This window comes from Fukomys damarensis, unplaced genomic scaffold, assembly GCF_012274545.1.
Source record: "Fukomys damarensis isolate Sample0158 unplaced genomic scaffold, DMR_v1.0_HiC HiC_scaffold_23, whole genome shotgun sequence".
Taxonomy (NCBI): Eukaryota; Metazoa; Chordata; class Mammalia; order Rodentia; family Bathyergidae; genus Fukomys; species Fukomys damarensis.
In genome coordinates, this window is record NW_022900935.1 from 15,562,414 (window position 1) to 15,576,070 (window position 13,657).

General features: G+C 39.2%; 1 protein-coding gene across 2 annotated transcripts in view; it reads right to left on the reverse strand.

Annotated features, from left to right (window-relative positions):
* The window catches only part of Khdrbs1 (KH RNA binding domain containing, signal transduction associated 1), a 46,726-nt gene that overhangs the window by 12,525 nt on the left and 20,544 nt on the right, over positions 1–13,657 (reverse strand). The window contains exons 6-10 of one of the 2 annotated variants that reach the window (XR_004518534.1): positions 12,393–12,594; positions 11,796–11,863; positions 10,891–10,949; positions 7,338–7,530; positions 4,712–4,771 (exon numbers count right to left, since the gene is read on the reverse strand). Coding sequence is in view for 1 of the 2 variants with exons in the window: in XM_033767306.1 (XP_033623197.1) it covers positions 7,433–7,530; positions 10,891–10,949; positions 11,796–11,863; positions 12,393–12,594 (427 nt within the window). In the remaining variant the exon portion in view is untranslated. Of the gene's footprint in view, positions 1–4,711; positions 4,772–7,193; positions 7,531–10,890; positions 10,950–11,795; positions 11,864–12,392; positions 12,595–13,657 lie in introns of those variants that run through there. The other variant, XM_033767306.1, reaches the window with a different exon arrangement.

Below are 13,657 nucleotides of genomic sequence, written 5' to 3' on the forward strand. Positions count from 1 at the left end.
GTAATTTTCAAAAAAAAAAAAAAAAAAAAAAAAAAATTAAGTATTTTTTAAAGAAAGTGTTGGGAATAGAGCTCAGTGGTAGAGCACTTATCTAGCACTTATCTAGCACTTATCATGCCTGGGGTTTAATCCTGAGCAACACCGACACACACACACACACGCACACACACACACACACAGGACACTGTGGTATTGGCAATCAAACCCAGGGCCTTGCACTACCTAGACAAGTGTCTGCCACTGAGCTGCAATCCCAAACCCTGAAAGGGAGTGCATTTGAAAGTATTATGTCCGCTGTCACTGGTACGAACTACTAACATGCTATATGTGAACTTTGAAAATAGTGTGCAGGCTTAGAGAAGCCAATGATGACAGGCACATCTATACAGTTCCATTTATATGAAATTTCTGAATAGGCAGATCCATTAAAAAAAAACAACAACAACAACAACAAAACTAGCAACCAAGGACTGGGGACAAAAGGAATGAATATTAATACGTACTGAATGTCTTTTGGAGGTGACACAAATAGTTTGAATTAAACACTGGTGATGGGGCTGGGGATTTAGCTCACTGGTACCCGTTCCTGCTTCACAAACAAGCACAAGTTCCTGGGTTTGATCCCTGTCACCAGAAAAAAAAAAAAAAAAAAAAAAAAGTGCCAGGTGTGGTAGTGCATGTCTGTGACCTCAGCACTTGGGAGGCTGAGGCAGGAGGACTGCCGTGAGTTCAAGGCCAGTCTGAGCTACACAGTGAGTTCAAGAGCAGCCTGAACTACATAGTGAGACCGTGTATCAAAAAAAGTAGCGATGACTGCAAAGTGCTGTGAATATAATGAAAATCACTTAAAATGATAAATTCTGTTAAATTTTAACTCAATGAGAGAAGAAAATCTTTAGTAAACTACTTACAGTAAGTATTAGCTATTATTATCAACTTTATTTGATGATAAAGAAATGAAACATTAAAAAAAAGGGTTAAGGATTTGTTTTGTCTAAGATGACAAAGGTTAAGATGAGGCACAGACAAGATTCATCTTGTGTGACTCTATAGCTTATAGAACTGTAACAAAAGGTCATAGGTAGTGAGAGAAAGCTACAGAAAACACTTCATTAACTGTTAACACAGACTCAGAAAAGGCAGTCAAACCACTGAGAAGCCTGACTCTACAAATTACTGGATCCTGCCTTTTCAAGCACAAATCACAGTGCTATCATTTGATAGAAAGAGTGTCTTTACACTTAAAATTCCATTTCCTTAGCCAGGCATGGTGCTGCACGGCTGTAATCCCAGCCCTGGGAAGGCTGAGGCAGGAGGATCACTATTAGTTTGAGACCAGCCTGGGCTACATAGTGAGTTCAGATCAGTCTCAACTACATAGTAAGACAGGGTCAAAGGAAAAAAAAAAATTCCATTTCCTTTTTTTGGGGTGGTGGTGGTGGTGGTGGTGCTAAGACTCCAACCCAGGTCTTGTGCATGCTAGGCAAACACAATATTACTGAACTACGCTTCAGCCCTATCCTGCTCTTATGACTATCCAGGGAGAGAGCAAAAGGGAGGAAATGGGGGCCAGAGATTTAGCTAAGTGGTGCTACCACCCTACCTCTCAAGTGTAAGATCCTGAGTTCAATTCCCGGTACCTCTGCCCCCAAAAAGGGAGGATATGGGGATGAAGATATACAAAGTAGTATGTATGAATGAACAAGTCTACAGATCTAATGTACATGATGACTTACAGGAATTAAAATTATTCTGCATTTGGAATTCATGCTAAATTAAATTTTAACATTTCATCGCATCCCAGAAATAATGGCTATTACGAAGAAATCAACCAATAACAAATGCTGGTGGGGATGTGGGGGAAAAAAGAAACCTTTCTCCACTGTTGGTGAGAGCATAGACTGGAACATCCACTGAGGAAATCAAAATGGAGATTCCTCAAAAAAAAATTTATAAAACTAAAGGTTCCACTTTACCCAGCTCTTCTTCTTGCTGTCTTCCCAATAGAAGTAAAAGCACCATACCACAGTGATATGTGCAGTACTGTATTTATAACGGCACTGTTTGTTAATAGCTAACTCTTGGAAACAGTCTGATTCCCCACCAACCTATGAATGGATAATGAAGATGTGTGTGTGTGTGTTTTGGTACCAGGGATCAAATTGATGTTTTAATACAACAGAGTACTACTCTGCCATAATGATGGATAAATGTGAGACACTGTTAGATAAATGGATGCACCTTGAGACATGTTCCAATATTGCATGGTTTCTCTGGTGTGAGAAATTTTAAGTATAAGAACCAAAATGTGTAACAGATACTGTAAAATAGGAAGAAAATGTTCAAATGGGAAGGGGAAGGAGAACTAGGGAGGGGGAACAGAAGGAAGAGGAAAAAAAAAGGGAAAAACAGAAACAAAGCTTTTGTAAATAACGAGAAGGGATTGAAGGGAGGGGAGGGGAATGGCAAATAAAGAATCAAGATGTATCATATACAGCTACAAATTCCCTATGATGAATGTGATCATTATGTATAGCTAAAAATGTACCAATAAAATTAATTTCAAAAATAAACTGGCTATGTAAGATGATGGGTGTGTTAATCTGCCTCACTATAGTAACCTCTTTATAATCTGTATTTCCTAACATGTTAAATAAATACACACAACAAAATTTATTCTTAAAATGTCTACCTTAGGAAGAGTTGAGATTAAATCTTTTGAATTAAAGAATTTCCCCCCTAAACTTCCTAGCAATTCACATGACTGTTAACAAAATTTTGGACTTCTCAGTTGCCCAGAACTATGCTCAGTACACAAGGCTCTCCTTAGACTCGATCTCAGAAGCTCCTGATTGAGAGGCAGGTTTGAAAGAAATGAGCACCAAAAAGCCAAATTTCACTGTAAAGCTATATGTGCCTTAGGCTCACTAACTAGTTGAGTGTTTCTCCTTAGTGCTATGCTAACCTAACAACTAAGGGGCAGAGGGAAAATCAGTTCAGGCTAGTCAGTTCTTTGATGGCTTCCAACAACCGGAAAGCTCACTGCTGTCAGAGTTTTCAAATATGCAAACCAGGGAGTTTTGCATAAAGTGTTTTAAGGGAAAAACACTAATATTTGTTATGTAGATGGCACTGAACTAGTTGGCCTTTTATAGCTATGCTAACCTAACAACTAAGGGGCAGAGGGAAAATCAGTTCAGGCTAGTCAGTTCTTTGATGGCTTCCAACAACCGGAAAGCTCACTGCTGTCAGAGTTTTCAAATATGCAAACCAGGGAGTTTTGCATAAAGTGTTTTAAGGGAAAAACACTAATATTTGTTATGTAGATGGCACTGAACTAGTTGGCCTTTTATATAATGCCTGGCCCGGCCTTTTATATTTTAATTTTTCCTGCAGTGTTGGGACTCAAACTCAGAACTTTGCACTTGCTAGGCAAATGCTCCACCACTGAGCTACACCCTCAGCCTTAGCCCCTTATTGTTTGGAACTACTTCAGTGTGCCAGCCACTGTAGGGTATGCATTATCACCTCCTTCCTTCCCCACATACGAAAGACAAGTATTTGTTTTGGGTCACTAAATAAAAGATAGCTCATTGATTCAACTAAAGGTTTTTTAGGCTCCATGCTCTTTCTACTATACAATATTCCTACAAATGCTTTTCTAAGTAGAGAAACAGCCCTTCCCGAGATAAAAGGTAGTATGCTGTAAGGTTAAGATGACACATTCTGGCTGGATGAGCGATACATACCTGTAATCTCAGTTACTCTTGAGACTGGGGCAGAAGGATCCCAAGTTTGAGGCTAACTTGTCCAATTTAGCAAGGCCTTGTCTCAAAATAAAGAACTGGGGGCACAGCTCTGTGGCAGAGCATCCTTGGGTTCAATCCCCAGTAAAAACACACACACACACACACACACACACACACACACACACACAAGCATTCTGGGGATCTATACTTGGGCTTGATTATTAGCCATACGAATTATGCAATATTGAGAAGTTACTTTAGGTCTGTTACTTCCTTAAAATAAGACTGTATAACTGCTTTTTGGCTGCCCAGAACTCATTTCTCTTTTCTAGTAACATCCCAACTTCCGCTGAAGAATTAGTTCTTTCTTACTGGGGACTGGTAATATTAAGGCACATGACAAGCTAACCCAGTGTGACATTCCCTCCCTAGAACTTGAGTCTTGAATAGGGAAAGAAACCAAATATATATAAGGTTTACTTATTCCAGTAATAGTGCTCAAGCAGCCAGTCCCTGTTTTAAGACCATTCCTGTGGTCTACCACTACTGTCCCAGTTCTGAACAGCTGCAATGTTTCCCAAAATAGATTTTCTACACTTCACTTTAAATCTAAGTGCCTAACATCTATCTAATAACATTTTTTAAAATTCACATTAGCCACTTGGCTGCTTGCAACCATTGAACTCCAAATGAAACACTGTTTGATTGAGGTACTGACAGAATGAGAGAAAAATCCAATACATTTAAATTGACACTATCTAGTCTTATTACCATTAAAAGTAAACTCATTATGGGCTATAAACTAACACAGGCATGGCTATGTTATCAATTTGGTACTAATGACTTAAAAAAAAAAAACCCACAATGGACTATTCACAACCTTCTAGGCTACCTCCTAGTGTAACTATCTCACAGTTTTGGTGAAAGCCCCACATGCTTAACAGGAAGTCACCTTAACGTACCTGACATGGGTCTTCACTACCCATTCTAGTCCAAGATATGTCTCAGGAGTTTTCAATCACCTGAAAACGGAGAAATAAAAGATCAGTCTTTTGAAAAGGAAGTTTTAACGACATACAAAATAAAGAGAGATCCTGCATGCAGTTTATACATTACAGGAAAGAAACATGCAACTTTTAAATTTTAAGTAACATTTCACTGTGAATATCAATATGGGGTCCTATGGGGCTTATCCTTGTACATTTTAAAATAGCTAAACAAAGATTTACTTTGGGGTGCAGCAGGAGTTCTAATCTACAGTCATTGAAATTTTACAATGTGTCATTTAAGATGTCAGACTTTGTGCCCAGGTTACATTACAGTTCACGTGTGATGGGCAGGATTATTAAGAGTTATGGCTAATTTATGCGGCAGCATATGGTTTTTCTTTTTACAGCTATTTTTATTAAACAAGTTTTGCAAAGTTTTTACATTAAAATTAATAGCTAAAGAATTGTTTATGCAAGTTGCTGTCACAGTTTATATAAAAGAGAAATATGTGCTATTAAAATCAGACATTTAGGTTACCTTTGGTTTTTTGCGATGCATGTTAGCTTTACACATCCTGATTCTCTTGCGATAATTTTCCTTTAAAAAGGGGGGTATAGAGTGATCTCTTTTCATCAAAACAAGACATAATGCCCTGAAAGCTGACTTCAAACCATGGTTGAAAATTCAGTTATTTACACTTTATCACAATCTACAAATACATTTTTTTTTGTTGGTGTGTTTTAAAAGAAAAAAAATGTCCATCATGCACTGCTGCAGGCAGCTTGGCATTTCATACAAGAGGATTTTTCACCCCCCAGTAGTTTGGATGGCTCTCTTAGGGAAGACATGAGAACCCTGAGAAGTAACACAGAGCAGTGGCACTGAGACCAATCAATTCCATGATTTCCTCTTAGTCTTGCAGAATGGAGCTTAGGGCCAGCCTATCACATCAGACACTGCCCCAGGCCAGCTGAGTAAATAGCTTCTGGGACTGGAAGAAAAATCCTTAAGGGCACCCAGGATTTGCTGAATTGTTAGACAGGTGCTATTCCTTTCAGAGCTCAGAGATTTGGTATCACTCTTTAGGGTCACCTGAGGGCTCTATAGAAGGTGTAAGCTTGGTAGCTGGCATTTTAGATACTGAGACCTATATATGAAAACCAATCCAAGTGTTGGTCTCTTGCTTTTTCTTTCCAGTAACCATGATGTTTGATAGGACTGGATAAAACTGCTTTTAACAACTTCCAGGGGGTGAAAAAGCTTTGGTTATTTTTAAACTAAAACTTAACAACTCAATAAACTTTTTTTGTAAACTTAAAATAAAATCCCCACCACCACTTTTAAAAATGTTTCCAACTTTTAACAAGCCCATTAACTTTAGAGTTAATTTAAGTTTATGTGAAAGAGAAAATTATTTTATTGTCCACCCCCAAAAATGACAATTCATCACATTTACTTTGATTAAAAAAGGACTAAACTTTATTGACAAACTGCTGCAGACATTTTGACATAAGTTTAAGCTACCTATTTAGGCAGACTTACACATGTAGCATTTAATCTTCCGAGAACAAAATGGGAGGACGGTACAAATCCAATTAGGACTTTAACTTATGTACAAAGTGGATTTTGATTCCTTTTTCATTCAGCTGCAGTGTCCCTTTTTATATCATGCTAGTGTTGAGACATACTTGATTAACTACCTTGGGCACAGTTCAATTTTGACAACCGTCAACTTAATGAAAACCATCAACTTTTGGCTCCAGTGTCCAAGTGAGCTTTTCATGGTGTGCAGAATCTCAGATGGACAAAATACTTTGTCACTTTAAATACTGACATTTTAATTATTAGTACTACTATGGAAAGAATGTGGCTAAGAAGCTTTGCATCAAATTCAAATTAGATGGTGAGTCCCTCTCCCCCAATCAACTTCTTCAAAATCTATTCTTCCCCTAAGTATCTCTCAACACTGTATGTCTGGGGCTAGATTTCAAAACCCACATAATGAAAAAGTCAGTTTTACAAACCTAATTTTGTTGTTGTATTTTAAGTCAATTAACGTTAAAAATTGCATCAACTATTTAATTCATGAGGACTCATATTAAAATTTAACCTTATGATTCAACCGCCATGTGCTTTTAAAGGAAACGTTTTTAGAGACGTCTGAGCTCACTTTTACATGGTGGTACCTACTGCAGTTAACATTTGTGATTTTAAATCTTAAACAGCCCTGAATTTTGAAATGTAGCCTAGTTTGGGATTCTGCAACTACAACTTTACGGGATGCCTCAAATCAAAACTAAGAGAAAGTTAACAAGCCTTTACTTCAGAACCTTTAAGCAAGCAATGTCACTTTAGAAACTAACAGGTTTCTGGTTTTTTTTTTTAACTCAACTTTTTTTATTATAAAAGGTACACTTCTGTTTATATTTAAACAACAAAGAAAAAAAGCATCTACACACTTAAAAAATTAATTCAATATTCCTAAATCTATTTTAACTCATTTTAAAATACTACATACAGAAGCCAGAATGCAGAGTTAAGAATGGAGGAAGGTGGGGAGAAGAAGGGGACCACGAAGAAAAACACTTAGACAATTACTTGTCTGTTGTGGGTAAAGCAACGGGAATCCTGGGAGATACAAGAAATCAGTAACAACTTTGCTCATAATTGATATTTTCCCCTCCTGTTTGTTTTTAATAACGTCCATATGGGTGTTCTCTGTATGCTCCCTTTACTGGCCTAGCTGGAGGGGCCTTCAGTGATGGCCTGGTCCCATTCCAGTCATCTTGGCCTGTGGGAAAAGCAAAGACAGTTTGTAAACTACCAATGACATTTTGGGGCGAGCAAGTCACCTGGTAATTATCATTCAACACTGGTTTTGCTTTTAGGGATTAAACCTAGGGGTCTGTATATGGTAGGCAAGTGTTCTACACTGAGCTACCATATATCTCCCACTCTTTATTTCCTCCTCCAAGTAATGGGGACTGAACCAGGGCCTTCACATTGAACTACATCCTATCCCTCTTTTTCTTTCTTTTTTTTTGAGACAGGGTCTTGCACTCTGTAATTCAGGCTGGACTTGAATTATGTAGCCCATACAAGGCTTGAACTCATGGTAATCCTGCCTCAGCCTACTGAGTGCTGGCATTACAGGCGTGAGCTACCACGCCCAGATCTGTATTTTTATTTATTTTTTTGTTACCTTGTACTTGCAAGGCAGGCAGCAAAACCACTGAGCTAAATCCCCAGCCCTATATTTTATTATTTTTAGCAGAGTCTCATTATACAGTTCAGGCTGGCCTTGAACTCACTGTGATCCTCCTGCCTCAGTTTTCCAAGTGCTGGGATTACAGGTGTGTTCCATCACACCCAGCCTCATCTTTTTTTTTTTTTAAATACCAGGGATCTAATTTGGGACCTTGCACTTGTGAGGTAGGAGGCAGAACCACTGAGATAAACCCCTGGCCCAATCTCATCTTTTACAATGAAAGAGGATCCCACTAAACTGCTAAATTGCCCATGCTGGGCTCAAACTTTCTATCTTCCTGCCACAGACTCCCAGAGTGCTGGGATAACCTGACAGACACTAAATTTTGAGACAAGTTCTCATTAAATTGCCCATGCTGGGCTCAAACTTTGGATCCTTCTGCCTCAGCTGGGATTATAGGTGCATACCACCATGCCAAGCTATAAGACCCCTTTCTACCAGTGTCTTGATGCCTCTTCTAGTGGTTCTTGATCACCACTCTGCTTGGTCTCTTGAGTATCTGGGCTATTTACCAGTTTTGAGTGGAAAGACAGAGGGGAACAACTCTGACAATGCTAACATTTACTCTTCAGTAATCTCAAGCAACAAGTCACCACAGGCAGCACGACTGATACACCAGTCCTCAAACCCGCATAAATCCAACACCTTGCTTAAGACAGTGAAACAGTCGTTCATCTCAGTGTCTGAAATGGCCTCTCCTACTCCCAAAGTAATGTGGCAGGCAGCTTCAGACAATGTAACAAAAATTCTGGAAGTCTTTCATATTGAAAGTATGCAACAGTAAGTCAGTTCTCCCGATGCAGAAGTGTCCTCTGGCTCTCGGAGGAGCAAGCAAGGGCTACATTAACTGAAGCGCTTCCACAGGGCTGGTACTCACTGCTTTTCTATCTAAGTAAAATCAAATGCTGAATTTATAAAAATTGTTTAGAAGAATTCCTTAGTTCCTTTCTTATGTCAACAGTTGAGAAAAGCCAGACAAACATGGTTTACATCTTCAAATGGCTTTCCTTTGTGACAGAGAAAAGCCTGACAGAGACAATCACTTCCACAGATGAACTCTATGAAAATAAATTGTGTTTAAGCTTATTCTTCCCACTCACTCTCACACCTTCCCCATGCCAGTTCATCCTAAAGTACTTATTTCTGCAGCTGCTGGTATTTACAAACACCTATCTTCCATCACCACAGGTCTTAAACTCCTATATGGACCTAAAGTCACCTAGAACCCTATTTATACCCCTAATATAATTACATACGTTCATCACTTTCCAATAGGTTTTTAGGGATCCAGAAGAACATTTATTTTTCTAATTCTGTTTATAAAAGCAGAGATGAGGACAAATTAACCATGGCAACATCACACCAAAAAGCAAAAGGAACAGTCTGCCTTTTATAATTTGGTCTTCTCTCCAGCAAAACAGAAATGCAGTGTAGTCAGACACATAGAGGCCCCATTGTACTGCTGCACAGATGGAGGAAATACTTGGATACAATCATACTGCACTTCTAAATACTGGTGTGTGTGCAAGGCAGTACAGTGTTAACTGATGGCAACTGTTCAGTATTATTTACCTAAAACTGGTTTAACCCCCACCTCCCACCCACCCCCCAGCAAGCAGTTGAGTGGCTATTTCATACTATGCTGAGGCTTAGCGTGTCTGTCTGCTGAAGGCCCTAAGAGGTGGCTCTTTTTAGCTAGGGGTAAGGAAAGTATAAATTAGTGTTTTCGGATAAACATTTAGCTGCTAAGCCCCTTGCCAAAGATTCTCAGGAAATTCCTTAGGTGTGAGGAAAAGGCCTCATATTTAAAAGGCTGCTCTCTATCCATTGCTAGCTACATGGCACTCCCTCTGGGCCCCATTAACATGAAGCCATAATTGGCTCTTGAGGACACACTTGAGCAATGTGTTTTCAACCAAATCTCAGGGAAAGCAGTTTGGTCCTGCTGCTGCTCCAGGCTCTTTTGCTTTCTTGGTAGCAAGGACTGAACTGAGATACCTACAAGCCAGTAAGGAGCATGGTTCCAGTCCTGCAGCTTGTGATCTGGTTCTATCAAGCACTCTTCTTACAAGCCTAACCTACTGTGACCATTGACTGCAATATTAACATGACTTGATTAAGATTCTGAGTGTGTCTGGATGGGTCATGAAAATGTGACCTGTGGTACTATGTATGGTCCCTGACCCCTTCCTCTACTGTGGCACTGTCCCCTGCTCTGTTTCTCAGCTACCATGAACTAATCATCTTTGCTCTGAAATATCCTTCCACCATGTTTCTGCCTTACAGCTAGCTGTCCATGGACTGAAACCCTGAAAGCAAGAGCCAAATCGAACCTCTCCTCAAGTTTGGGTATTGTGTCCCAAAGGCTGATTAATACACCTGCTCTGATGAGTTACTTGCTATTGAGGTTCCTTTCAACTGGCATCTCCTTACATTCAGATTCTTTTCAGTGGGATCCAAACTTATCTTAAAAAATGAGGTGGGGCAAAAGAGAGCTGGAGATGATTAAGTTCTTGTCATTTTTCAGTGTAGCCTATACAATGACCCAGAAATATAAGAGGTCTTAGGTGTCCCCCACCAAAAGAAAAATTATCAATATCTGCTAAAAGTCTGCTGCTCCAGCCCAGCCAAGCTGGATCTGAGCCCTAATTTAAAACATGTATTTAGCCTCCCACGAATACCAGTACCCTACCCTCACCCCACTTTATAGTTCCTTTTTCTACCACACATTGTAGAATTTAATAGACTCCTAACATCACATTTATCAACACCATCATCTTCTAAAGGTTTTTCCTTAAACATGTAACTGACTTCCATGAATCTAGTCACCAGTATTCTCCCAGGCACTTACTTGTACATTCTGCCCACCACATAAATACATACCATAAGCTTCATAAGAATCTTGAACCTCCCCATGTCCATAGTCATAATATTCTGAATCCCTGAAAACCAAAGACAAGTATTAAAAAGCTATAAAATGTTTCATTTCCAGCCTTTTCTCACATACGTCCAGTCATTTGTGTGCTAAATACAAGAAAATGTTCATTCTATCCCATCTCTAAAACTCCAAAATATTTCTAAAACATGTATACACTATATACTGACAAAAAATGTTTAACAATAGCAAGGAAAAACAGACACACAATTTAAGGTGAAAAAGCTGAATCCTAAATTGACTCCTTAATCACAGTGTAATAAACTTTCACTGAGTTCCTTAGAAGAGAATAAACAAGGAAAGAGCTATTCTATCCCTAATGTAAAATTCTGAGACTTTTTCAATCAATCACAGACAAGATACATATACATACAAAAGTTCTGTAGAAATAAATAAAAAAGAATAACCCATATTATTGCAATGGGCTATTAGCTTCCTCTAAAAATTTTAGGCAACTTTGGGGCCGGGGATTTAGCTCAATGGTTCCTCCACCTGCCTCGCAAGAACAAGGACCTGAGTTCGATCCCTGGTACAAAAAAAAAAAATTTAGGCAACTTTAATGAGGCTATGGTACTCCTTAATAATAAATCAAAATTATTTAAAGGCATTTTTTTTCTCACATAGTCACAGCTCAGGAAGTTTTCATCTATTTTCCCATATTCTAAATCCAAAACACAGTTGTCCAAATTTCCAGATCTAAGTGTGTACCTCACAGATGTCAAAAGCAGAGGAGGTACCTACAAAATATGAGCCATACGGTTCCTTAGGTATACACTGCCTCAATTTCTTCAGTTCCTCCAACTCCATCCACCCATCCCTAGGACACCCAACATACTTGTACTGCCTCACTCACCCTTGGCTCTGGCTGTAATACCCTTCATAGCCTTCATAGCTCTGTTCTGCATACGTATCATCATATCCCTTAAAAAAAAAGAAAAGAAAAGAAATACAAGGTCCGAAGTGGAGACAGTAGGGGAAAGGAATTACATCCCACACCAAATTCCTGGTATAACAGCTTTCTGGATTAATAACAGGCCTCTATTAACAGGACATGGCATTTTACTCCAAAATACTAATATTCACTATGAAACAGTCAAGAGAGAAAGGGTTACTAAATACACATACATGTAAAATCCAAACAAATATGATACACCATAGGACAAGTGTGAATGGAGAAGTACAAAACTGAGCTTTTGTATTACCAGGAGACCCTTCAGTAAAACATCGTACATTAAAGCACAGCTTACTTTCCATTTATCTATATACGAGTAGTAAACCATGCTTAAATGGAAAAAATCTGAGTTCAGCATTCACTGTACAAGAAGGAAGGTAGATTCTAAGTCTTAGATGTAGTCCCTCACCGACACAGAGGGTCAAAACCCTGTAATTTAACTTCCTTGGGAAAACTTCCAGGTATTGGGAAATGGTACACTGTTCAAAATATTCTTACATATTCTTCATATGTTTCTGGTGCAGGGGGTGGAGGCAAAGGTATTCTCTGGATGCCTGCTGTCCGTGCTCTTGGTGCTGGAGCACCCCTCACAGTAGGTGGGGGTGGCACTCCTCGAGTCACAGTTGCACCTCTCGTGATGGCGCCTCTCACTGGGGTACCACGCACCAAAGCCCCCCGAGGTGGTCCAACACCACGGCCCCTGAAAAAAAGAAAATTTTAAATAAAACTTCACGTTTAGATTTGCTTGCAAATTAACAGATTTACAATGCCTCGACCAGACTATTATAAAGCATATTTAAATGTAAATGTGGATAAAGGAACTGTGGTGAGACTGCCCAGGTCCCATAGTGAATCAGTGCACACTAGCCAGATTTGGACTGTCCGAACACTTCGTAAATGTCAACCACAAATAGTAAAATCCTGAAGTCAGACTGCTAAAAAAGGTTAGGACAGATTGAAATTTTAAAAACCAAGTTTCAGCAATACTACAGTGCTTGACTATAATCAAAGTTCATGTTAAACTTGTGAATCCCCACCCTGCTATTTGGGATTAAACCCAGGCCTTTGTGCTTTTTATTTTTAGGCAAGTCAGGGGCCAGGGATTTAGCTCAGTGGTTCTGCTGCTTGCCTCACAAGCACAATGTCCAGAGTTCGCACCCTGGTGCAAAAAAAAAAAAAAAAATCCTTCTATTTTTAGGCAAGTGTTCTGTCACTGAACTACACATCCCCAGTCCTTTTAAATTTTTTTATTTTGAGACAGGGTCTCTCGATGAGTTGCCTGGGTTGGCCTCACTTGTGCTGCCTCAGCATCCCAAGCAGCTCAGATTATAGATGGTGCCCATCTGACCAGCTAGAATTCCATTTGTGTGTGTGTGTGTGTGTGTGTGTGTGTGTGTGTGTGTTAGGCATTTTCCCTCACATATTTTTACTAGTGCATATTAGTTATACAGAATAGGTTTCACTCCGGCAGATTTGTACATGTATATAACATACTTTTATAATCCATGTTACCCTTTTCCCCCATAGTTTCTACTTTGAGGGGGTACTTCAATATGTATAATGTATCTTGATTATATTTGTGTCTCCTATAACCTACCCTTAACATGTTCTTGCACTTCCCTTTTACTTGTCTAGTAACAGTCTCCCTTCCAATTTTTTTTGGGGGGTTACTGGGGATTGATCTTGGGACCTTGTGCTTGCAAGGCAGGCGGCAGCACCACTGAGCTAAATCCCCAGCCCCTTTTTTTTTTTTTTTTTTTTTT